Below are 26380 nucleotides of genomic sequence, written 5' to 3'. Positions count from 1 at the left end.
AACATATATCTTAATAGGGAATGATGCTCATGGTGCAGTGCTTAAGAAAGGCAGGACTCTAATCTAGAGAGCTGGGTTTGATTCCCCACTCCTCCGCTCGAAGCCAGCTGGGTCACCATGAGTCATTCACAGCTCTCTCAAAGCTCTCTCAGCTCCACCCACCTCACAGGGTGATGGCCGTGAAGATAATAATAACACACTTTGTAAACCGCTGAGTGGGCATTAAGTTGTCCTGAAGGGTGGTATATAAATCGAATGTTGTTGCTGTTGTTAATGATCACTTGTAGCCAGGACATACATATCAAGTGCTTCACAGCTTGTTTCTCTTAGCCATTGGCTAATTTCAGAGTTTAAAGCCTGTTACAATCAGCAAACTCCCTCAGCTAGTGAGACATGCCAGAGAAGCTGTTTGCTCTCATCACCAGAGGCCTTGATTTGGGTACTCTGATGTTCAAAGGTGATTGGATGACTCCTGAGGACATGGATGTTTATGCGGCAACTTCTGGACCACTTACCATGGATGTCAGAGACTGACACTTATATAGTAATCCCTTAGATGCCAGGTTAAAAACCATTTTATTTTCCCTAACTTTGGCCTGAATGATATTTATGATCTTCGGCTACACTTATTGCTGCTAGTTTCTGATGTTCTACTTGTGTTTGTCTTGTTTTTATTGGCTACATTTTATTATAATGATTGTCCCTAAATTATATATGATACGCCACCGTGAGCATGTACAGAATAATAATAATAATAATAATAATAACATTCGATTTATATACCGCCCTTCAGGACAACTTAATGCCCACTCAGAGCGGTTTACAAAGTGTTATTATTACCCCACAACAATCACCCTGTGAGGTGGGTGGGGCTAAGAGAGCTCAAGAGAACTGTGACTCGCCCAAGGTCACCCAGCTGGCTTTGTGGAGGAGTGGGGAATCAAACCCGGCTCTCCAGATTAGAGTCCCGTGTTTGGACGATTTATTTATTTAGACAACACAGCTTAAATCTGAAGTCTGGAAATTTCCTCATGTACGGCCTTAGATCTGAGTGGTTCATATTCAGTAGAGACCCGAACTCAGTGCCAAGTTACTTTTACCATCAACACAGTGGCCGGCATTCCTGGGAAGTTTAGGGGTGGGATCTGGGGGTGGAAACAAGTTGCACATTGCGTGGCAAAAACCCATGATCTGAGGATGGCCGGAACATCCCCCAACGTGCTGACATGAAATCTGGGAGCTTTTTGCCCTGATGTGACGTCGTATGTTGCACAATGTCATTTCTGCCCCCAGACCTTTCTCCTGCCAGTCTGGGAAATAAGCGGGGGGTGGGGGGGGGACACACTCACCAGCAGGAGTCTTCCGCCAAAAGCAGATACCTGGCTATCCTACATCAGCAGAATTTTTAGGGAATCTCAAAACTGGCTAAACTAATTAGGGAAAGTAAGCAAAATGAGATGGAAGCAAATTGGCCTTTGGGATGGAGCCCAATCAGCCTTTGAACCACATGTCTCACTTAGTGACTGGCCTGGGTGGCAAAGACCGTGGAAGAAAGTGGTTATAATGTCTTCAAGACGTGCGGAGTGATATTGAGCTGAAGCACATAGGTCTATAAGCCTACGTCCCACACAGGCCGCTACCCCAAAACAAGAGCTCTCCAACTTTCCCTTAGGATGTCCCATTTCTCCTTTCTGCACTCCAAAGAAGCCTTTCTAATCAGAGAAACAACGCAAAGCCTTACCTTTTGCTTAATGACTCTCGGATAAGTGGATACGGATCTAGCCCATAAAGAGTACCGTTGAGCGTTTCCAGCCGGATCCTGGAGGTCCAAGTAGCTCAGGGCAGCTACAGTCCCTGGACTTCCTCCCTCGACATGCAGATTTGCTTTAATCTGGTTGCTGCTGCCACCTTGAAAGAGCATGTGGAGTAAAGCACAGAAAAATAAGGCACACTATATTGTCAAATAAAGATGATGCAGCTTGGACAAATAGTCCACCTTGGGTAGGTGACACCTGTCAAGGGTCTGGATTTGGTCCAGGCAGAGGTCCAGTTAATGATTCCTATAAGAAAGAGTGTAATGGCAATTGGTATATACCTGTGTTCTCCTCCAGAGAAAGGATCACTTAAGCAGCATGAAGGCATCTTAGCCTAGAAGAGCTTACAGCTTTTCTGAGCAGAGCAGAAGGGTCTAGAAGCATTATTCTCAGCCCAGCCCCAACACCCTACTTCTGGTCACAGAGACAATGCCAGTACAGGGGCAGATTCATTTTGCATTGTTTTACTTTTCCAATTATAATGTTGAGTTTGTACACATTTGAGGTTTTTGCTTTTCACTCAGTTCTAGGGTTGCCAGCTCTGGGCTCAGAAATTCCTGGAGATTTTGGGGGTGGAGCCTGAAAAGGGTGGGATTTGGGAAGGGGAGGGACCTCAGCAGGATATAAAGCAATAGAGTCCACCCTCCAAAGCAGCCATTTTCTCCAGGGGAACTGATCTCTGTTGTCTGGAGGTCAGTTGTAATTCCAGGAGATCTCCAGCCACCACCTGGAGGCTTGCAAGTTCGCAACCCTGCTCATTTCAGTAATAACAACAATAACCACATTTGATCTATATACCACCAGGACAACTTAATGCCCACTCAGAACAGTTTACAAAGTGTGTTATTATTATCCTCAAAGCAATCACCCTGTGAGGTGGGTGCGGCTGAGAGAGCTCCGAGAAGCTGTGACTGACTGAAGTGGAGGAGTGGGGAATCAAACCTGGTTCTCTAGATTAGAGTCCTGCTGCTCTTAACCACTACACCAAACAATATGGGCACCTGTGTTCCTGCCCTACTGCAGTCAATATTAGCTCCAGGTGGTGATTTCTATCAGGGAAATGGTATAAGGAGGAAAGAGCCAGTGCTCCTCCCTGGAGCTGTCATGGATCTGATTCAAATCCCCCCTTCCCCTGTGGGTCTCACGTACCCCGATTTGGTCCTCAGAGACTAGGGCTGCCAACTTCAGGTTGGAAAATTCCTGGAGATTTGGGGGTGGGGCCTGTGGAGGTTTGAGGAGGGGAGAGACCTCAGGGGGGTATCATGACATGGTCCACTCTCCAAAGCAGCCATTTCCTCCAGAGGAAATTATCTCTGTACTTTGGAAATCAGTTGTATTTCTGGGAGAGCTCCAGGCCCACCTGGAGGTTGGCAACCCTGGCCGTTTCCACACGTCTTACCTGCCTGCAGAACATTGTGTGAAAGACCCGGAAGACAGCATTTTCTCACATGAAATCGCACCAGGAAGATGCTGTTATCTGGGAGTTTTGCACGAAACTGTGGAAACGGCCCATATCAGAGGCAGAGGCTAACACCTTCCTTGTAATGTTGTTATCCCAGCATTTAAGACTGGGGAGGTGATGTTGTGACTGCAAGAGAAGGTCTTGTAACAAATCCACACTGCCCAGAAACAAAACAGTTCAACTTTCTTGGAAGATAAACAAGGCTTGGCTTGGGTCCTGCTACTAGGGTTGCCAGCCTCCAGGTAGTGGCTGGAGATCTCCCGGAATTACAACTGGTCTCCAGGCCACAGAGATCAGTTCACCTGGAGAAAATGACTACTTTTGGGGGTAGACTCTATGGAATTATGCCATGCCAAGGTCCTTTCCCTCCCCAAACCTCACTTTCTCCAGGTTTCTCCAGGTTTCATCTCCCAGATCTCCAGGAATTTCCCAACTTGGAGCTGGCAACCCTACCTGCTCAGCCATAACCAGCATCAGCTAGCAAGCTACTTAAGAAGTGAAAAGGAAACTAGAACAAAGCCTTTTCCTGTAAGGGTTCATGTTAAAAATTATGTAATACAATAAAGGAACATCACCAAATTCACAACTCTCCATGCCTGCACCTGGTCAGGGTGACTATTTGGGGTTTCCAGAAAAGATATCCCACAGGAAACGTGCATCAGGTTGCAAGAAAGGTGAATCAAGTAAATTTGCTGCCTTCAGTAGCCCCTGAAAATATCCCCAAGCCCAAAGCCACTGCTCTCTTGCATGCACCTAGACGCATAGAGCTGTTGCTACTCAAACAGAAGTCAATGGTGAACCCAATTATAATCGGAAACTAGGAGGAAGTTGTTACCTGTTTTCTTCTATATCTATAATTGCAACTTATCCCTGAAGTCCTCCTGAGAAATGATGTGATGCACTTGTCAAAACTTCCTCTTCCATTCAACAATTGAAAAACGGGAGTCAAACTTTTGTATGAGGATCTTATTACTTTAGAGGAATGTCCATTTCATTGATATGATTGATTTACCTACTATTAATTAGCAGTAATACAGAAAGGAGGGGAGTTACCTGACGATTGCTGTAATAGCGTATCCAGTTTGGTGCATTCTGTTTTACTCTTCTTTACAAAGAAGGCATTCCAGCCGGATGTTCTACATTCATGCATGTCCCTCATGCTCATACCTAGTACAAAAGATATCAGTTGTTCTTGACTATACGATGAAGGCTCAGTGCTCTGCTGACAGCATGCTCAAGAACGTCCTGCTAAATGAGACTCCAAGTGTTTCTTGAGACAGCCTGGTCTATGCGTCACTTCAGCAGATTGAGCACAAGTCAGGCACAGGGCAGAGAGACGCAACAAAAGTTCTGAAGAATATGTGTATTTTTGCCTGAGTTAATAAGCTTGTTGCCAGGCAGCTCACCATTGGGTGTGAATTTGACAATCAGGACGCCATAACTAAGAAGGCCCTGTCTGTGGTATTTACTCTGCCAGTGACGGCATACAAGCAGGGTCTCAGAAGATCTTAACTAACAGGTGGGCTTGAAATGATGTATTTAATTCATTCCCTGCCTTTATCCTCAGTGGGGGCCCAAAGTGGTTTACGTTGTTCTCTCCTCCCATTTTATCCTCACAACAATCCTGTGAGAAAGAGAAGGCTGAGAATGTGTGACTGGCCCAAGGTGACTCAGCAAGCTTCTGTGGCAGAGAGGGGATCCGAGCCTGTGCCAGCCATATCCTAGTCTGGCACACTAACCCCTACACCCTGTTGGCTCTGGGAATAAGCGGTTCTTCAAGGGTATTTCTCATTGAAACTGTACCCCTTGCACACACAAACAACTCCCCCCCCCCCAAGCATTTCAAAAAGAATGGAGACTTGTATGTTTACATATGTATGTGCAGTCAAGCTGCAACCGACTGATGGTATCCCCAGCAAGGGGCTTTCAATAACAACAACAACATTCGATTTATATACCGCTCTTCAGGACAACTTAATGCCCACTCAGAGCGGTTTACAAAGTATGTCATTATTATCCCCACAACAAAACACCCTGTGAGGGGTGTGTGGCTAAGAGAGCTCCAGAGAGCTGTGACTAGCCCAAGGTCACCCAGCTGGCTTTGAGTGGAGGAGTGGGGAATCAAACCCGGCTTTCCAGATTTGAGTCCCGCGCTCTTCACCACTACACCAAACTGGCTCTCAAGGCAAGTGAGGAGCAGAGGTGGTTTGCCATCGCTTTCCTCTACAGTGTCTTCCTTGGTAGTCTCTCGTCCAAGCACCAACCCTGTTTATCTTCTGAGAGCTGAAGAGATTGGGCTATATCATGCCCCTGTACTTCCCCTACTATTTTAGGGTAGCTTTATTTTTAGATATAAGAATAGAAGGTATTTAGATTCCCCAGGAAATCTTTTACTATTTAGAATGAGTACCCCCGCACATTACCTGTTGCCTTCATACTATCTGTGCCCACATGAAACAGAGCTTTGTAATGTCCTCCTAAAGATCCAGAGCGAAAGAAATGTGTTCCAAAATGTTCAATTAATTTTCGGTATGCGTTGTACTCATAGAATGCAGGAAGGTTGGCAAGCTCTTTCCAGAAGGGCTCGGCGAGAGTTAGAAATTCTGGCCGATTATTGATGAACTGAGCAACTTCCACATTGTTTTCAATCACCATGAGGTGGTTACTCTAGGAATGGGAGAAAATAAATAAATCAGGCTACTGTTTTCACAACGGCAGAAAAACATTTCTAAGAGGGCTGCATAGATAAAGAATAGATAAAGAATAGATTGATGACTGCTTTGTTTTTAATGGTTAAGTACAGGGCTCATTTTGAGGGGGAACGCACAGGAACGCAGTTCCGGCAGTTCTCCAAAGAGGTCACATGTCAGGTGGCCCCACCCACCTGATTACCGGCCATTTTAGGCCCATTTTGGCCTGGATCAGGGCCAAAATGGCCCTATTAGAGCCCAAAATGTCCATGACAGGTGGTGGATCACTCTCCCGCTCAGCAATCATGACCATTTTGGGCCCCTTTACAGCCATTTTCAGCCCCTTTTTGCCATTTTGGGCCCAATTTCATCCCTGAATGGCCAGGATTGGGTCCAAAACAGCTAGGATAGGTGATGTCAAGGGACGTGGCATATACAAATGAGTTGTGCTAATGCGTTATGCTAATGAGTTCCTGCAGCTCTTTTTCTACAAAATGACCCCTGATTAAGTATACCATTTTGATCTCAAATGGGCAAAAGATTTGGGTTGTTCAGTTACTGCTCACCCTCACCTACAAAAGTATGGGAGAGGAGGAGGCAAGCTTGTGGCTGCATTCATAGCATTCCCTTCCATGCCCTTCCACGAGTGATTGGTCCTGTGAACCTGTGGCTTTATGTTGATTCCAACCATTATGGTAGTTTATAGTTCTGCTATAGCCATGTTGCTCTGAAAACGGCATGACTTTGACATGGCTGCCCTGGAGAAAGAAAGAGGACCTGGAGAAAGAAGGAGGACTCGGAAGTATTTACCTTTGAACTACCCATAGAATGTGAGCTGGGGTTAAAATCATAGCCGTGACTTGAAGTTACAGTGTTCACTGTGTGCTTCACGTAAGACCAGCTACTGTCGTAAAACTCAGTGCTGAAATCATTCTCAATTTTCACCTGCAGAAGAAAAAAAAGCCCTTTTATTAATCATATTCTACTGCTTACTAGTCTCCTTTGCTGTACTTCTTGGCACAGATTCGAGGACGTGTTTAGAAAGTATACCAACATTTTTTAAAAAAACAAAACCATGTAATCTCTGCAATCTCTGCAGAGTTACTTAAGTGATGCTAATCCAACATAAACAATATGAACCATCTAGACATAACAGTACCTACCATTTTATATACTGTGCCCAGTACTCATAGCACTTCTTACCTAGAGGACTGAAGACTCTAGGTAACTTATGGGACATATGCATGGCCAAATCCCATTCCATTGCTTTCAATGAGACATAAGGGCCAATTTATATATTGAACAGGCTCAAGTGGGAAAGTTTTTCCTGGTTTGTATCAGTTCAGGTTGCAAGTGCAATCACATGTTTCATGCTTTCCCCCATCGGGAAATATCTCTGCACGTACATGTGAGAGAAAAAGTTTAGTGTAGCCTTCTCCCTGACACACTATATTTCTATGCTCAAGGGGACCGTGTGATGGAAGGAGTACTCATATGTAAGTAGGGATCCTTTTGAAATGCTCTGAGCTGAGTTGTCCATAATGAGGAACTGCATGCATACTCCTGGGACTTTTTGTGTGTGTGAAGATTCTCACTTACTGCCTTCCACTTTTCCTAGCATTATTGTCTTTTCTAGTGAGTCTTGTCTTCTCGTGATGTGACCAAAGTACAATAGCCTCAGTTTCGTCATTTTAGCTTCTACAGAGAATTCTGGTTTGATTTGATGTAAAACCCACATTTTTTTAGCATCTGTGGTAGTTGTAAAACTCTGCTCCAACACCACATTTCAAAAGAATCAATCTTCATCCTTTCAGATTTCATCACTGTCCAACTTTCACCTCCACAGAGAGTAATGGAGAATACCATAGTATCTTGATCTCGGTCCTTGATGACACTTCCTTCCACTCAAGGATCTTTTCTAGTTCCTTCATGGCTGTCCTTCCAACTTTCAATCTCTTTCTGATTTCTTGGCTGCAGTCTTCATTTTGATTGATGATTGAACCAAGGAATAGAAAATCTTTAATGATTTCAATTTCTTTATTGCCAGCCCGTACTATGTGTACCTCTATACAAACTAAATTCACAGATGTTCAGGGGGGATCATTGGCAGGACATGGAATGGAACCCTGGATGAAGCAAAAGAGTGGAGTGGAGCGGGCTGGAGTGGACGGGAAGAAAAGACATCCACCCAACCCTAGCTTCACCACTTAGCCATGTAGACACGACCCTGTGAAGAGACAAGCCAAAATATATACAGGAGGAGCAGGAATGAGTGTACTAGCTCTGACCCCACTTGCAACCAAGTACATTGGTCCTATATCCATCTAGATATGTTTGCCCGTATGTGGGACACAGCACCAACATTCATAGAAACTGTTTGTACATGTGCACGTACTGTGCTGCGTTTGGAAAATTTGCATAGGTGGGTGGGACCAGCATTCCACATATGATGGCTTATCTCTTCTTATACCTACCATGTTTCTCAAAAATGTATAAACTAGGATGTATAAACTGTATAAAACGTATAAACTGCTTTAAAAAAGTGGCTTTTAGATCAAATCACTAGCCATAAACAGCAAGGAGCATCTGCAGGGATTGTGGCCATGCACTATAATCTATCCTGCACGGTAACACCATTGCATTAACGGTTTTTAAAAAAGAACCGTGAAATTAATCCTGTCGCTAAAAAAGCTAAAACAAGCACACCTGGAATGTGTAAGCAAGGACGCTGTCACTTAGCCGGTAATATTCTCTCTGGTCACCACTAAACACCTTTCTGCACTGGCCCCCAAAGCTCTTTGTGTGGATGACTCTTCCTTTGGTCTCACCTGTAAGCGCATCAAAGCTGCAACAAAGGAAACGTGAGAAGACATGGCAGAATTACAGGCTCTAAAGCTGACAGGAGTTAGAAACACCAATAGCAACTGAATATCAGTACAACTATAGACTGTGGCAGACCGTTCTAGAGCCTTTCTCCAGTACCATGAGACTTCCTCTGGGTCGAGTCTCTTCCACTAGTAGAAGAGCTCCCTCTGCAAAGGAAAGACTCCTCGCACCAGAGGAAAGCTCTGCACTTAAGCAGAACAGAGTATACACCCCTATGTTCAAAGTAGCAAAAAACTATGCACATTACAGAGTATAATTCTTTAATAATTAAATCCTTTATTGGTAGAACCACTGTGCAATTCCCCAATGCAGCATGTTACATTAGGGGAAAGGAAAAAAAAAAACTTCTCCTAGATTGTGTTGACAGCAGGCCGCAAATACCTGCTAATTCTAATGCAGTTTATCTCTATAGCAACTACCCATACTTCATTTCAATCTCATTTCTATCTAAAATTAATGCAACATGAAGAACAATCTTGGCCAATCTGCTCCGGTTGGTTTTTCCTTTGTTCATTCCAAATTGAGATCAGCCACAAGGCAGCTGGGATGTTAAAAATAACAAAACAAAACAAAAACCAAGCCTGTAATTGGTTTGCTTTTAACTAATCACCTAGCCTTTGTACTGAAGTTTTGCAAATGGACCAAGAATGAATCCACCAAGCTATGGCATTGCAGTAGTTCAAAACCAACCTTGCGAGCCAGTCTGCTGAGGCAGTGGCTCGTAAGATTAGATGTGGAGAGGCAAGCACACATGTGAAAGGAACAACTTGCTCACTCACACAAATGTAATATCTGTAATATGAAACTTGTGAGGACCTAGGATCAGAACTAATAAAAACAACAAGAACAACAGCGTGTTTATACACTGCCCTTCTGGACAGTTTAGTGCCCACTCAGAGCGGTGAACAAAGATAGTGTTGTCAGTAATTCTACAATACAAGTGGAGAGCTGCGGCTGAGAGGAGTGGCTTACCCAAGGCCACCTGCTGAGCTCGTGGCAGTAGTGGGACTAGAACCCGCAGAGTCCTGATTTGCGGCCCAGACACTATGCTACAGCAGCTCCCCTGGGGACTTTAACAATCCGAACCAGACATCACTATCTGTATCACTGTGGCCATTAGATGAAAAGAGAGATTACATGATTCCCAGTCCTGCAGGGAAGAAGGTGTTGCAACACTTAACTACTTCCTACTTCAGCAGCCCTCATTTGATATAAGGATCTAGTGAATCTACCTGGCCCTATGGAACCTCAGACTTGATCATGGCTCTTAAATCTGAGCAATCTGTTCTTGCAAAGGTCAAGGCCAAGCTGCTCCCACACTATGCCCTCCTGTTTGTGTGCTCTGACCTCAGCGTGCCTCCAGACCACTATGCAAATGCGCTTTTAAAGGACTGAAGCATTTCACCCAGGTTAAACGAAACAAGAGGGAGACCCTTGAGGAATCACGGGAGAGAGCATAAGAAGAGCCCCGCTGGATCAGACAAGTGTTCATCTAAATGTTTTAGATAAATAAATATAAAATAAATAGTCCAGCATCCTGTCTCACATAGTGGTTAAACAGTTACTTTGGAGGGCTAACAAGAAGGCATAGAGGCTGAGGTCTTACCCTGAAGTTACCTCCTGGCACTGGTATTCACTGCCTCAAGGCAGCTTTGGCTCTCAAAAACTCACACCCTGGAAATCTAGTTGGTCTCAAAGGTGCTACTGGGCCCAAATCTTGCTGTTCTGAATGTAGAAGTTCCCTGTAGTCACCATGGCTAGTAAACACCGACAGGCCTATCCTCCAGGAATCTGTCTAATCCCCTTTCAAAGTTGTCTGTGCCTGCTGCCATTAATACATCCTCTGGCAGTGAATTCCACATTTCAATCACTCAGAGCCAAGCTACAAGTGACAAATTGCACTTGCCTGGCAAATGAATAGACTCGCGTGTATTCCTCCCTGTTCACTTGCCATTCACTTGCGCTCCACTTGATCAAGTGGAGAGTAAGTGAATGGCAAGTGAACAGGGAGGAATAACGTGAGTCTGTTCACTTGCCAGGCAAGTGTAATTCATCACTTGTAGCTTGGCTCTCACTGTATAAAGAAGCATTTCCTTTTATCTGTCCTGAATCTACTGCCCATCGTCTTTATTGGATGCCCTCAAGTTCTAGTATTGTGCGAGAGGAAGAAGAAAGTTCTCTATGGCCATTTCCACACACATTGAATAATACACTTTCAATGCACTTTCGCAATCCTTTTGAAGTGGATTTTTTGTTCCACACATGGAAAATCAGTTTCAAATGTTCACTAAAGAGTATTGAAAGTGGATTATCCAACGTGTGTGGAAGCAGCCATGTCTACCCTCTCTACCCTATGCATTAATTTATTTAAAGCATTCATTAGCTGCCTTTCCTCTAAAGGAGCACAAGGCGGCTTACAAAATAAAATTCATAACTTCTGTCGTGTCCTCCCTTCGTTGTCTCTTTTCTAAACTGAAAAGTCCCAGACTCTTCAGCCTTTCCTCACAGGAAAGGTGCTCCAATCCTCTAATCATCTTGATTGCCCTCTTCTGTACTTTTTTCAGCTCTGCAATATCCTTTTTGAGATTCGGTGACCAGAGCTGCACCATAGATCTATACAGGGGCATTATAATATTGGCCATTTCATTTTCAATCCCTTTCCTAATAATCCCCGGCATAGAATTTGCCTGTTTCACTGCTGCGACACATTGAGCTATCCAGTATCCCCTACTACCCCAACGTCTTTACCGTCTCGATCTCAGCAAGTACTAGGGTTGCCAGCTCCAAGTTGGGAAATTCCTGGAGATCTGGGGGGGGGGGGTGAAACTTGGAGAAACCTGGAGAAAGTGGAGTTTGGGAAGGGAAAGGACCTTGGCATGGCATAATTCCATAGAGTCCACCCCCCAAAGTAGCCATTTTCTCCAGGTGAACAGATCTCTGTGGCCTGGAGACCAGTTGTAATTCCGGGAGATCTCCAGCCACTACCTGGAGGTTGGCAACCCTAGCAAGTACAGACCCCTTTAGCATAAAAATCCAGTGAAAAGGTACTCGCACATCATGCATCCATAATATAATGTGTGCAAAATGCTTTCAATGCTTGGAATGCCCTCTGTAGATGTTAAACATTATACATTATTACAGACAAATGACCAACCATAATTGCAATAAGAACTACTAAGGACCTTACCCTGTTCCTGTCAGTTCTACATTAGGAGGTGGTTTATCGATGTCGCAAACCACCTTGAGCGACTCACATCGGTCTTCATCCGCACTGTCTTCTTCACAGTCATGATCTCCATTGCACACCAATGACATGCTTATGCACTGCCCTGTGGCCGTAAAGAAGAAGGCGACAATTAATCAGTGCTACCAAGAGCCACCGTGCAGAGAACTGGGTCACCCACCCTCACATCTCCCATACATGACAAAGCATCACATGAAACTGAACCAAAAGGCTTGTTCAGTTCCAGGAGCTTCAGGTTGACTGGGGACTCTGGAATTTTGTCTCCCGGGTCTCTTCTATTGCAGAGTAAGTACTTCAAGCAAGCACTCTGCTCTTTTAGAATGTCAAAAATCAGATGCTATGGGTGGAAACCAAATAATGTTCACTGATAGCCCTTGCCTCAATTAGACACAATCGCAGTTTGGAGCTAGTCCTTACTGAAAAGTATTACACAAAAAAGAAATACCAGTCTACTGATACATAGACATTTGGGGTTTCCCCCCCACTCATCAAAGATATTTTATTTGCCACAAACATACAAACCACACCTTACACCCAGGTCCAAAGCCCAGTCCTGTCTAGTCTGGCAAGCGGAGACTTTCCAAGTTTTCATGCAGATAAAGGTCTTTCCTGCTACCTGAAATACTTTAACTGGACATACCAGGGACTGAACCTGGGGCCTTCTGCATTCTAAGTGTGCACTTTTTACCCAATACAAATTTTAGTAGAACAATCCTAATACAGGCTTGGGTCCCGACTAGTATTTCCACTGGCGGAAGGATTTGGGCTCATAGAGTGTGATTTCTTGTGCCCCAGGAACAGAATTTCAGAGGGGGCACTTTGGGTCTCTATGGGAACAGAGAATTTTTTGTGGGGGGCAGGTGGAAGCTGGGAAACTTGTGTCCCATGTGAAGTAGTCCTTGAGCAATTTGAAATATTACTCAGGATTCAATCTTTGGCATTTTACTTCCAAACAAATATCCACTTGATATGGTGCCACAAAAGTTTTAAATGATTTTTTAATTGAATAAATGAAGTGTGGCTGTAGCAGACCAAAATATGTTCCTTAAAATAATTGTCTTGCTTTTTTCAAGAGGGCAAGGGCCGATTCCAGATGGCCCTCCCCATCCCGAAACATCACGCGTCGTCACATGGAAAACGCGAAATATCGTGTTTTCTTGCGCGAGTTTTGCGCGACATCGCACAAAACTCGCGCGAGAAAACGCGATATTTCGCGTTTTCCGTGCGACGACGCGCGACATTTCAGGATGGGGAGGGCCGTCTGGAATCGGCCCAGGTGTTCTAAGTAGTGCCGACAATTTGACAATTCATAATACAGCTCCTCAGACAGCAAAGCTTCCGTTTGTCAAAGTTTATCTAGCCTGAGCAAATGTAGAAGTAGCTACAAATAATAAAATGCAACCACCCACTCCTGGGGGGGAAAAGCCACCCTGTTAATTTTTATTAAATTATAGTGGCTGATCTCCCTTGCTATCATCACCCACACAGACATTTTGTTTGTAGTATATAAAAAGCTTTTATCAATATATAAGCTATATATTAATTTGCAAGGACTCAGCTTCCAGTTTTGAATTTATGAAACTTTTTCCTCCTCCTCAGTAAGTTTTTCATTCCAGGCTTTGGATCTTGGCCTGCAATCCCGGGTTTTGTTGATTTGCTTGCATCTGTTTTGCAGATTAAAACCCACAAGATGCTGAAAGATCTGCGATCTGAACTTAGCAGCATTTTCGAAAGGTATGTACATTGCAGCTGCAGAATCCTCCGATCTAGATCAGGGCGTCTGAGCAGGGAACAGAAAGTTGGAGCCCACCGAATTTCTCCTCCAGGGCTATTAACAGTGCAAAATGGGTGGTTTCCATCTGCAAACCCCCCTGCTGACAAATGCGCCTTCCCCTTGCATCATGGTCTTAACCCAAATGGGGTGGGGGAGGGCATGGGTGCGAATTTACCTTTAAAATACTGGCAAAGGCCACTTGCAGACATACAACGTACCACCACTCTGCTCAGTAAAATTTGAAGCTTCACTCCGGATTATGGAGCCTTCTTCCAACCTGTAGACCTGGAGTAACATACCTGAAGAACATCTAAAACGATCGCCACAGCCATCCTCTGTTGGGCACCCTCTTGCAGGAATACATGAACGGGATTCGAATGACTTCCCAGAACATGGATGTCCTCCAAACTGTCCATAGACTTCTATTGTTCGTCTGCGAATCTAAATCCAAAACAGGCCTTTAGAGATGTGCCCAGATGGCACTCTGACTTTTGGCACTTGTACATAGAGCCAGAAGTATAAGAAGTCGGAGAGCAGGGGAGCAAATGGCTACTTCTCTTAGTGAGATCCAAATATAAATCCTAGTTTGAGGTGTGCTGGCAGTCCCCACTTCCTGACTTACAGAGAGATGGGGAACATTGATCACATTTGAAAAACCACAGTGTGTGGTTACATCCCAAGGTATCTTCATGCTTCTGTAATGGTGCTGATTTCATGCAATGTGTATTTGCTGCATGTAAGGTTGTCAAGTTGCAATCCTGAGAAAACAGGTATGGGGCTCTCGCACAAGAAAGCATCACTTAGAAGCATAGAAGCATAGAGCTGGAAGGTACCTCCAGGGTCATCTAGTCCACACCCCTGCACAATGCAGGAAATTCATAACTAGAGTTCTCAATCCATGCACCCAGATGACCTTCGTGCACCTTCCAGGGAAACAACAAAGCAAGCCCTTAAGGTCAGAGAAACCCTCATTCATGTATCACGTTTCCCCAGAACAGAATAAATCACTGCTTTTTCTGGCTCGGCTTGTTTTATTTACTTTTCATTGGGATGATATTTTTATTGTTTTTACTGTGTTTATTGTGTTTATTTACTGTGTTTAAGGTGTTGTGAATCACCTTAAGCCGTTCTACAGAGGCAGCATACAAATTTTCTAAATAAAATACATGAATATTGCAACGCACTAGATATTTGCCAGTCTTGGTAGGCTGAAGGTCAAGCTAGAAGAGACAGCTAGAAGATATAACTCAGGTCTTGTTGAGTAAGTAGGAGTGGGGAGAGGTTGAAAGTGCACCAGAGTCAGGAGGAGGGGAAGAATACTCTCCTTTCTGCACTCCCCCCCCCCAAATGCTGCCACCCAAGTCCCCCTTCCCTTTTCTGGAAATTACAGGGCAATGAAGATGTGCTACTAGGAAATGTTCCAGAAGATACTGTTTGACTGTTGTCGGCAGCACAAATGGTTCCCTAAAGGCTTCATGGAAGAAGACTTGCATATGAGTATAGTCAATCTTCTGTAGCATCAGGGCAAAGCAAAGGGAGAATTTACACATTCTTACACCAGGTTAAAGCTGCTATCCTATGCATACTTACTAGGGAGAAATACTCAGTGGGACTTATCATCTCTGAGTAAACAAGCAGAGAATTGCACTCTTAATGCCTCATTTGTATATTTTTTTCATCATTCAGATAAATGCAAACTCAGAATGGAGCTTGCCCTTTCTCTGATTAGAACAGTAAAAGACATGATCCAGGCAAACATTCTTGGTAGCCACTCTCGTCTCCATCTTCAAAACAGGGACACTACAGAATGTTGCAAGCTTGCTGGTTGGATTTGAGTATCCCCTTTTTGATTTTGCAATCAAACCCACAAGGCTTTGTTTTTGCTCTACTTTCTGTTTTCATGCAAGGAATTTTCTATCTATGCATTTTTCAGTGTCGTATGTCAATAAACCATATGTGGTGTGTGTGTGTGTGTGTGTGTGTGTGTGTTGTGTATATAGATGACATACACTGAACATAAAAATATTGTACAAATTGTGCAAAAACACATAAAAGAAAGGAATGAATCACTGGCAATAGCAGTGAATGTGGATGGGCTGAAACCGTTCAAAATGACAACATAGGAAATAAAAAACAATGAAAAAAAAAGATGTTAATTTATCACTACTTTGGAGATGCCGTCCTCCAGATGTCTGACAAAACTTAAGCCTACATGTTTTTCCATCAGTGTGGCAAGAGCTTTCTATTCATCTCTAGAAATACACAGAGAGAGTTCCTTTTTAATGATACTGTTTTAATCATATCCTATAGCCCATATCCTATATTATATCCTGGATTGTTTTTATATTGGGATGTATCTTACCACTCTCTGCAAAGTCTGAAACTTTCCTCAGGCCTATGGGGTGATCTTCCTGCCACTTCAACAGCTTTCCTCCAGCAGGGAAAATTTCAAACTTTGCTGAGCAGAGTGGTAAGATCCAGGCTGTTGTTTCCGAAGATATGTTTTAAAAAACATACAGCTACAGTGAAACACAATTCTCATTGAAAAGGTTACATGCAGTGCAAGAGACAGGTTTATCACGTAATTCAGTCATACCATCAAGGCCTGGCTTAGCATCCATGAGGATGAGATATAGATTTGGTTAGTCCAAAAGAACAGAACGTGAGGATCCTGATTTTGGAACGCAGTGGGCAACACAACCTACACTTATAGCATACCTGGGTCTTACTACAGCCGTCACATTCTGACCAAGGACTGTATGGATTCCAGGTGCAGTGGACTGGAGCAGGCCTGTGGGGATTTTTTTTTAAGAGAAAAGAACATTGTCAAGGATTTCAATGTAAGTTTAGAAGACCAGTGAAATAGATACAGGAACAGTGAAGTAGAATGAAAGTCTTGTAGCAGGTTTGTGGTAGTACTGTCTAAGAGCAGAACCACAAGTGACAAAAGGCACAGATTGGACATTTGTCAGCTGCCCTCAAGTTTTGATGGGAAATGTAGGCAGCTTGGTGGAATGTTGGACAAGTGACAGTTGAAAAGTCCGTTGGACAGCAGTCAGAGAGCCAAGCTGCGAGACCAGGATGCCTACATTTCCCATCAAAACTTGAGGGAAGCTGACAAGTGTCCAATCTGTGCCTTTTGTCACTTGTGGTTCTGCTCTAACTTACAGACTGTTTTGAAGACTATATTACCTCTTCCTCCCCTTCAGGTTTGAGAAGTCCAATACTTAACTGATGATGTGGAACAACTCATTGTCTTGCCTCCGTCCTAATCAGGCTCGCTTGCCTGTTCCAAACCTACAGTGCTTTAATACTAAAATAATATTTACATGGGAGAAAGTCCCATGGATTTAAATGAGACTTGCTTCTGAGTAAACATGCAACAGCAGACATTTCCTCTTCAACTGACAGACTGTGATGTCTGCCAGCCTGCCTGTCTCTCTTTCTCTGTCAATTAGTACTGGAAGCCAGTCTTGCGTACCAGCTCAGATACATCCCAAAGTCCAAAACCATATAATGCCATTCATTAAACCCAAATAAAACGACACTAAACAGCGTGCAAACTTTTAGCTGCTCCGGAAGAACTCTTTGTTGGGCTGAATGTTAACATGGTGAAGGGTGGGGGGGCATGATCTTGAGGCCATGATCTGTCTCCTCCTATCTCGAATGACCTTGGGAATGGAGTTTGCTTCAGGCACCCTTAGTCCTCTGAGAAGACAGATGGCAGCCATCAGGGGCACACGTTTCGGCTGCTTCAGAAAAAGGGAGAAACAGCAGCAACTCTTCCCAGCCCTGGAAGGTGTGTGGTGAAAGTTAAACTCAGGCTTGCTCAGAAATTTGTCCTGCTGAATTCAATGGGACTTACTCTTTTGTAAAGGTGCTTAGCATGGAAAGTTTGAAAGCATAACAGGGTGGGATAGCACAGCAAGTAGCAACCCGAGCATAAAGTTATGAGGATAAATATAATGGAAATTTCAAAACACTTTCAAAAGTTAAAAAAGTGCGAAACAAGTACTCTAACCATTTTAATATGAAGGAAGCCTAGCATGAAGAGTACATAGTTAACTTTTTGTCTGCCAGGGCTCCTGCGCCTATTAATAGCTACACAAAAGAGAGAGAAATTCAACTTGTGAAATTTTTCAGATAATGGTGTCTTTGTTCTCAGTTTTATCTGTTGAATTTTTGCCAGGAGTATAGAGCACATGAACTCTATCAGAAAAAGGTGGTGGTGACAATATATATCCCAAACATATCCCAGACAAGTTTAAAATACTAGTTACCCTTATCCTGCCCCAAGATACAATAAAAATATAGGCAAAGCTTCTCCACTCCTTATATAAGAATCACTCACCTAGAAAAAACAGGAAAGCAGCCCACAATTTCTGCCAGAATGAAAATTTCAAGCGCCTGTTTTTTTTTTTAAAAGGATAGGAGACAAGAAAAGCTTGTTTATTTTTATTATTTTTAATTAAAATGTGCATATGTTTAGATAACATTTGTTCTAATCAAACAAAGTGTACGCCGAGCAATTGCTACTGCCAGTATTGTTGATTTTTAAATACATACACCTTCCACTTACAGCTCCTGACATCACCAAAATTCATTTTTCCCCTTGCAGTTCTACTTCTATCCTGTGCATTTCTGCCCAAGAGCTCTTCAGAACAAATTAATCTTTCATTAGCATTTGTTTCATTCTGGTAGAGACTGGCTCAGTGATCGTCTTACCTTCATGGTTCGAGATATCTACTCAGCTATACAGCTACTAGCAGTGAAAGAATTGTTCCACCTCTGGGAGAAGAAAACAGGGGGAGAAGTCGTCGGTCTGTCTGTCTCGAAACTTCTGGAGACAGACTCTTTCTTGTAGAGTCTCTCCCTTCTGCTTTTTCTCACTTTGAGAAGCCTTAAGCAACACAGAGGAATGTTAATACTAAACCATCTCACCACCTCTGGGGACACACAAACAGCCGGTTCTTGCAACTTCTCAGTATCTTAAAAAGACTAGAAACAAGAGTCTAAATCAAAGCTTGGCTTCCTATATTGCAAAGGAGGGGAATTCAGCTATGAGGAAATACTTAATGAAAGGAATGAGAGCAAATTGTTTTCCTTATATGATGTCAGAGGTCAGCTCGACAACCAGTCGGGGTCTATTGGCTCTCTTGGGTGGCCCTTTTGTTAGCAGTCATACCCCTTCTCCTTACTGAAAAGGCAGTTTATGAATATGGAATATCATAAACCCCTTTTCCTCATGTGCCTTAAGCACAAAACACTGATGTTTTCTGCATGGTCACTTTACAGTGTTTCAGATGCTATTCTGTTTCCCATGTTCTCCAGAGTTCTGCAGATGCAAGGGAATCAAGGGAGGCAGAAACGGTTTTTGTCCATCTTTCCCCTGTTTTTTCCCCTACGCACATTCCACGATTTTTTTTAAGCAGCTGCCCAGTTGCTGCTGGCACATGTTATGTCCGCGCAAAATCAAAAACTCCCATTCTGCTTCTCGTGCCCACCTGTTCCTTTCCCCCAGGAGCTGATTGGTCTGTCCACTGGTAACCACCCCCACCCTCCTCAGCTCTCTGAACTCCTTTTCTGCCATTTTTATCAGTAAAGCAAAGTAAGGGTCATAAGGCTGCTTCTCCGTTCGCTTATTATTTTTTTTCAAAGCCAGGAATGAGTCATAACATTACTGCTTATTCCCTGCTGGTTTTAAAAGCCAGGAAAGGGTTAAATGGCTGCTTTTCCCTCCCTCCCGGCATGTTTGAGGCTTCTCCTAATGCCAAAGAGGAAAAAATCCCAAGCGTTTTGCACAGCCATTTGCAAAACAAAGCAGCAGATAAGCTACCGGGAGGGAATGAAGTAGCAGCATTTTAACCTTCTCCTGTCTTAGCTTTAAAAAAAAAATTAGAATGAAACAAGCATGAAAAGTATAAGTTTCCCCCCAGAACTCTGCCACCAATTGCCTCTCCAGTGGGCATGGGACAGCCCAATCAGCAAATACAGGGAGGGGGGGATGGGTTCCAACATTGCAACATTACCACACATGCGAATTTTTTTTAAAAAATGTCAGCTTCAGCCCCCACAAAATGTGGCTCCAAACAGACACATCTCAATTCATCAGCAGACACCAAATCGCCTCAAGGTTGTGCAGTGCAGAATGATGGGACCCCAAGCTGTTTCTGCACTGATCGGCATGAATGCTCAGCATCACCGGCTTAAAGTGTGCCATGAAGAAAACGCCACTGTCTGGCCAGGCAGAACAGATGCCAACCCCAGCTGGAGTTGGAAAATTACCAGAAGGTGTGTCAGATTGACTAACTGCTCCTCCACCCCCAGGAGAAGCACTACAGTGGAACAAAGAGGACTTCCAGGAGTTCTGCTTTATCTCATCAACACTCTTCAGTACCCTCCCTCACCCACCTTCCCAATCAGGGCTATTCAAGGACCTGATAAGCCCTTCCCATCTGGCAAACACAGGACATCAAGCGTCCTCCGTGTCCTAGACTGGTAAATATCACCCTACCCTAAATCTCTCTCCCTCTTCCTCCCTGATTTTCTAGTTAGCACTGTGTGTATGCTATGTGTGATTTTCTTTGTGTTTGCCTTTTATTGCTCTCTTAATAAAGAAACCTTTCCTCTAGAGCATTTGCCTGTTCATTTAAGAGTTTCTCTAAGGGAACAAATCTGGCATACATTGGTGGAGATCCCAGTTACCCGCTCTCACTGCACCTTCTTAAATGCTAATTCCTCCAGTTCTCAAGGAGGCCCCCCATTTGGGTAACACTTTAGGGGGAGGTACTATTAAATGGTGGCAAAATGCCAGTTATTTATAGTTTAGTTCTGTGCATAGTTATCTCAGTGTGTTTAGACTGGAGTAGTTCTGCAGAGGATTGCATTGTTGTTATGTTTTTACCACCAGATGCCCTCTAACTTTTCACAGATGAATGGACATACTTGAAATGCTCCTATTTTCACAAGGATCACAAGAAGTTCTACTCATGCTTGGCCACTGCTATTATACTTTGCTGAAGGCTTTACTCCACCTGCTGTATATTGTGGTAAATGTACTTTGAATTTGCAATAGCTTGGCCCCCGCTGATTTAAAAGCCAAGACGGCATGTGTTCTTTGGGTTAAAGTTATTATAGAAGCAAAGCCTAATTGTCGTACATTATGTTATCAGCTGTTTAAAATAGACCTCATAGCCTGCAGCAGCAGTGTGTGAGACAGCAAGCTGTACAAGGTTTGCCATATGCCTGCCAACAGTATGTAAAGCCCTGCCCTCAGCCCCAACCCTCCACCCTTGAAAAATTGAAGAGAGGGAGAAAAAATGACCAGAAATGGCCTCCACAGTGCTAGGGTTGCCAATCTCTAGGTGGGGCCTGGAGATTTCATGGAATTACAACTACTCTCCAGATGACAGAAATCAATTTTCCTGGAGAAAATGGCTGCTTCAGGGCCAAGCTACAAGTGACAAATAACACTTGAACGGCAAGTGGATTGAGTGGAGTGCAAGTGAACAGGGAGAAATACACTTGCCGTTCAAGTGTCATTCGTCACTTGTAGCTTCGCCCTTAGAGGGTGGATTCTATGGTGTTCTACCCTGCTGAGCTCCCTTCTCTCCCCAAAACCTGCTCTACTCCACCCCCTGAATCTCCAGGAATTCCCCAGTCTGGAGCTGGCAACCCTAAGTGAAGCTCTAGGACTATCCCTGTGTCTTTGTACCATAAAGACCATAGAGATTAGGGGAAATTCCTAGAGTTTCGCTTGCACGTGACAACACATCCTCCCCAAACTCCACCCTACTTAAGCAGGTTTCTCAAAATGTCTCAGCATTTGCTGAGACAGTGCTGGCAACCCTAGGCAGTACAAAGGATGGAGCTTTAGTATGTATACATGTGCACTAAAGGTAAGATTCATCTAGTGAGAGAACTGAGATCTAGAAGTTCTGGTGAATAAGTTACATTTTTGAAGTATGACATCTCTAACATGTAGCTTAATATGAATATGGTGATCTAACAATACTTAAATAGGCAGCCCTAAACTGTAAAAATAGAGAAAGTGATTTACTGGGGACAGTAACAAAATTAACTGATGCAGACCAAAACTTGTGTTAAACTGTTCACAGGATGAGACTGATATGTCAAAAACCATTGCAAATCTTGTCAGATTGACTTTGGTGTGAAATAGCTATTATCCTGACAACATGCAAAGGATAAAGTAGAAGCCAGGTATATCATGCAAGGTAGGGCAGTACTGAAACCTAACACCTAAAGCACAAGAGTGAGTCGTTTGCAGTTAAAGTGCTTTGTGGAGTGAAACTTGTTGAAAACATAAGTCACTAAAAAGTCGAAAGAAATGCCAACACAAACGGACTCAAACTAAAACTGCAGCTTTGATTAGAGAAACAGATTTAATATATCAGTAGCACCATGTATGACACAGGGAGATCTGTGACCGGATTGTAATATATTGTGTCTCTGGTATTCCCCAGTTCTGTGCAGACCTTTCAAAAGCTGACAGGAAGATTTGTGGGTCTTCTCCTGACACGTATCCCATAAAATCTTTTGGGAGTAACTCAAGGAAAATCAGCTGTGGGTTCAGGGTTTCCCTCCTTTTTATCCCCGTTCTTAAGTATTTCTCTTTCTAATTGTAATCTTTCTGTTTCCAAATTTGTTTGTCTTTCCATCTCTAGAGTTCTAAGTTCTATTTCAACTTTCCACTTTCCCCTTTCAAACTGTTTTTGTTCTCTCAGAAACTCTAAATATTCTTGTCAGTCCCTGGCAGTTAGGTCCCTTCAAGTTCTCCACCGTTAACACACAGGTGTTCCAGTTGAAGCAACTTTATTAGAGATCCATACAGTCCAAGGTGTTCACACACAGGTAGCAATTGGCAAAAGTGACTATTCAAAAATGGACACCACTAATTATAGGGAAACTTCCTGCCTTTTGGGTTTGTTGACATTCTGGCGCGAAACCCCAAAGAGTTACATGGGAACTGATTAGTTTAGGCTACACAGAGTACAGAGTGAAATCATCACAGTCTCTGAGAAAAGATACATTGCTCGCTGCTTGCAGCTGGCATCCAAGGACACTTGCTCCAGAAGTGGAAGTAAATACCTGCAATAGATAACAGACAGCCCCCACTAGCTCAGTGCATTGTAAATTAGCGGTTTACACACTCTCAGATGAGTTATACAAAATACAGATTACAACCTTAGCAAAGTTATGATCTGCACAAAATGCATAACACAATATTGGCAGGTATGCTGGCATATATGACATACTTCCTCCCCCAAGAATGCCGCCCCCTCACCAGGCAGGGCCAGGTTTGTTAGGGTAGAGTTTATGAAATTTGTTTATAAGCCTTGGAGCATTCATGTTTGAGCTCGCTACCCACTCCCTGTGACTCTCAGCAAAATATTTCCAACGAACCAAGTAAAAAAGTTTTCCACGTTTTAATTTAGAGTCCAGGATGTCTTCTATTTCATGGTGCACTTGTCCATCCACTAGGATGGGGCGGGGAGCTCCACGCTCTGGGTGCCATTTGTCTGGGGGAGGGGGAGCTTTTTTCAGTAGGCTAAAGTGAAATACTGGGTGGATGTTTTTTAAGTTCTTTGGGAAGTCAACCTTTACAGTCACTTCATTTATTAATTTCTTTACTGGGAAGGCCCCAAAAATTTCCATCCAAGTTTTTTACTAGGTTGCTAGTGTTTGGTGGAGATGTACACATAATGTCCTGCTTGCAGTTTCCATGGAACAGATCGTTTTCTGTCAGCAAACTTTTTATAATCCTCTTTGGCTTTCTCCAAAGTTTTTTTTGATGACCTTCCACTGGGCTGTTAAGTTAGTCCACCACTCCCCCAGGTCTCCTGGTTGTTGAGATTCTGGGCAAATGGCATTGCTGTGCCTTGTAGCCTTGGGCTACCATAAATGGGGAGGCACCTGTGGAACTATGTATTGAATTGTTATAACAATATTCGGCAAAAACCCAGAAATCGGTCTAATTATCCTGTTGATAATTGATGTAGCATCTTAGGAAGGGTGGAGAGCAAGCAGTTATGATCAGCACAAAATGCATAACACAATATTGGCAGGTATGCGGGCATACATGACAATTCTGGACTGGGGTTATACATTCCCTCAGGGTTTCTCTCAGCTGCTGTTCTACTAGGTTCCACACTACTTTGTATCAGTATAACTCTCAGTTCTTTTACACTCCCCACCATGAGGTAAATCTAACTCTTTGCACTTGTGAATCAGAGCATCCTTTTTCATCGAAACTCATTTTTCTCTTAATTGTATTTCCTTCTACAATTCTACTAAACCTCACCAGAATATGTTCTCTCTTATAAATCCTACTAGTTTCTCTGTGTCTCTTTCCTTTCTACCAGCTCTATTTTCCTCATAGAATTTGATTGATCTCTCTGTCTCCTTAGCTATCTGTCCCCTCGGAACACCTTTCTCTCAGAATGTTCCTTCCTCCCAGAATATTCTATCCCATTTAGAATATTTTCTCCTCCTCAGGATATTTGATCCTGCCGCTAAGCCCCCCTCCCCATGTGTCACGACTCCCTTTTTATTTGTGTGCTTAGATTTGGTGCCTTAAACCCTCTTGTTATTTCACCCTCTGTGTAGGTAATGCTGCCACCAGGAATTCAATTCCAATCTGGTTAATTAATTTTTCCCTGAATATTGTGCCCAAGCATTAAGGTTCCTTTGTGAGACTATGTGGCCTTGAGGATGAGACTGGTATATAGAAATCACATATAACTCTGGGGTGAACAAAAAAACAAAATAAACCTTTATTAGTACACGAATTGTATTGTTTTCAGGTTGTTGGATAATTTTTCTTCAGAAAATAAAACTAGATATGTTATTCTTTTGACTTAGGTGTCACAATCACTTCTCTCTCCTTTCCCTCAGGTTTCTGTTAGCTTATTCATCTCACTCTCCCATGATATTCTGGAAATATCAAGATCTGACTCTCTCTAGTCCTCAATATGCCCTCTATGAGTATTTTATTTCCCCCCTGGAATCCCAATGCCTTTCATAGCACTATTTTGGATTTTAATTAGAAGGCACTCTGTTAACTCTTGAAAGCTTGACTGTTAATTCGTGACTCGCCCATCTAACTGCCTCTCACCACACACACACTTCTCAGCTCCACCCATACTCTCAGTCATCAACCAATCACCTATACTGCCCCCCCCCCCCGAATCACCTGGGGGTCCAGGTTATGGGTTGTGTGAGGGAAAAGAGCAGGGGGTGCAGGGCAGCTACCATGTCAGGCAGGGGGAGTAAGGAGGACCTGGGAGGTGCTGTCCAATGCAGATCCACTGCCTGTCCTAGTTGGGGGAGCAGGGCCCCACCCCTCAGCATTGGGCACCGATCTCTTTTGTGGGAAACAGGGCACGTAAGGTCAGTTTTCCTATTATGGGGATCCCCTTAAGGGGTTTGAGGCATGGCAGGTGCATGCCCAGCTCAGGGGCTGTCCGATCCAGGTAGCGGGGATCCACACAGGAGTGTACACTCTCATGGCATCCCACTATCTGTCATCCCATGGTTCCTCCCCACAGCAGGGGTCTGAGAGGGTGTGGGGGTCATGGCTGGCAGGCAGGTCAGCCAATGCTTGGATCAGTGCCTTATGCAGCACCAATGCTCCGTGAGCTGTAATATTAATAAACTTGTGGTCTCTTTTAACTCTATCATTGTTGTCTGTTGTGTTTTGTCACTATGCCCCCCTCCATTTCTCCTCCCGCATTCAATGCTGGCCTGCAACATTAACTCATTCCTCTCTTTCACTGCCTTCTTTTTCTGTAACATACCAAGCATTTAAAGAAACACACACACAACTTCAAATCATTACATACACCTTCCCTTTTAAAAGTTGCGAAAAGACCTAAAATTTTCATCTTGATCGTAATAACATCCTTTTGGACATTTCCTTTAGAAGAAAAAGATAGCATTATTTGATGTCTCACAAAGAAAACCCATAAAGACCAAAATCCCTTCTTCTCCAAAGAAGGGGAAATTGACAGGTTTTCTTTTTAAAATTACTGAGTGTAAAATCAGTATTTGGTAGAGCAGCAGTAATCAAGCTTTACCAACCTTAGCACCACCATTTTGTGGACCCCAACCCTCCCTTCCTCCCTCACCACCACCTGCCACACACCAGACAGCCCCTCTTCAAAGTGTGTGGTGGCAAGCAGGGGTCATTTTGTAGAAAAAGAGCTGGAGGAACTCATTAGCATAACTCATTAGTATATGCCATGCCTCTTGCCATCACCAGAAGTATGTCATTAGTATAACTGATTTGCATATGCCACACGCCCTGACATCACCTATTCTGGCTGTTTTGGACCCAATCCTGGCCATTCAGGGCCGAAATTGGGCCCAAAATGGCAAAAAGGGGCTGAAAATGGCTGAAAGGGGGCCCAAAATGGTCAGGATTGGACCACTGATGAGCAGGAGAGTGATCCACCACCTGTCAGAGGCCTGATCCAGGCCATTTCAGCCCCA

The 26380-nt window shown here is 43.6% G+C and overlaps 1 protein-coding gene across 1 annotated transcript in view; it reads right to left on the bottom strand.

Moving 5' to 3' along the window:
- C7 (complement C7) overlaps positions 1-18795 on the bottom strand; it is a 31442-nt gene extending 12647 nt beyond the window's left edge. Inside the window, exons 1-10 of the mRNA XM_054987335.1 lie at positions 18596-18795; positions 18222-18277; positions 16589-16661; positions 14170-14311; positions 12040-12181; positions 8673-8811; positions 6777-6911; positions 5700-5943; positions 4330-4443; positions 1742-1908 (exon numbers count right to left, since the gene is read on the bottom strand). Of these exons, the coding sequence (XP_054843310.1) occupies positions 1742-1908; positions 4330-4443; positions 5700-5943; positions 6777-6911; positions 8673-8811; positions 12040-12181; positions 14170-14311; positions 16589-16661; positions 18222-18277; positions 18596-18601 (1218 nt within the window). The 5' untranslated portion in view covers positions 18602-18795. The remainder of the gene's footprint in view (positions 1-1741; positions 1909-4329; positions 4444-5699; positions 5944-6776; positions 6912-8672; positions 8812-12039; positions 12182-14169; positions 14312-16588; positions 16662-18221; positions 18278-18595) is intronic.
- Between the last annotated feature and the right edge of the window lie 7585 nt (positions 18796-26380).

This window comes from Eublepharis macularius, chromosome 8, assembly GCF_028583425.1.
Source record: "Eublepharis macularius isolate TG4126 chromosome 8, MPM_Emac_v1.0, whole genome shotgun sequence".
NCBI lineage: Eukaryota > Metazoa > Chordata > Lepidosauria > Squamata > Eublepharidae > Eublepharis > Eublepharis macularius.
The sequence above is the reverse complement of the archived record's forward strand: the minus strand, read 5'-3'. Positions and strand labels throughout refer to the sequence as shown.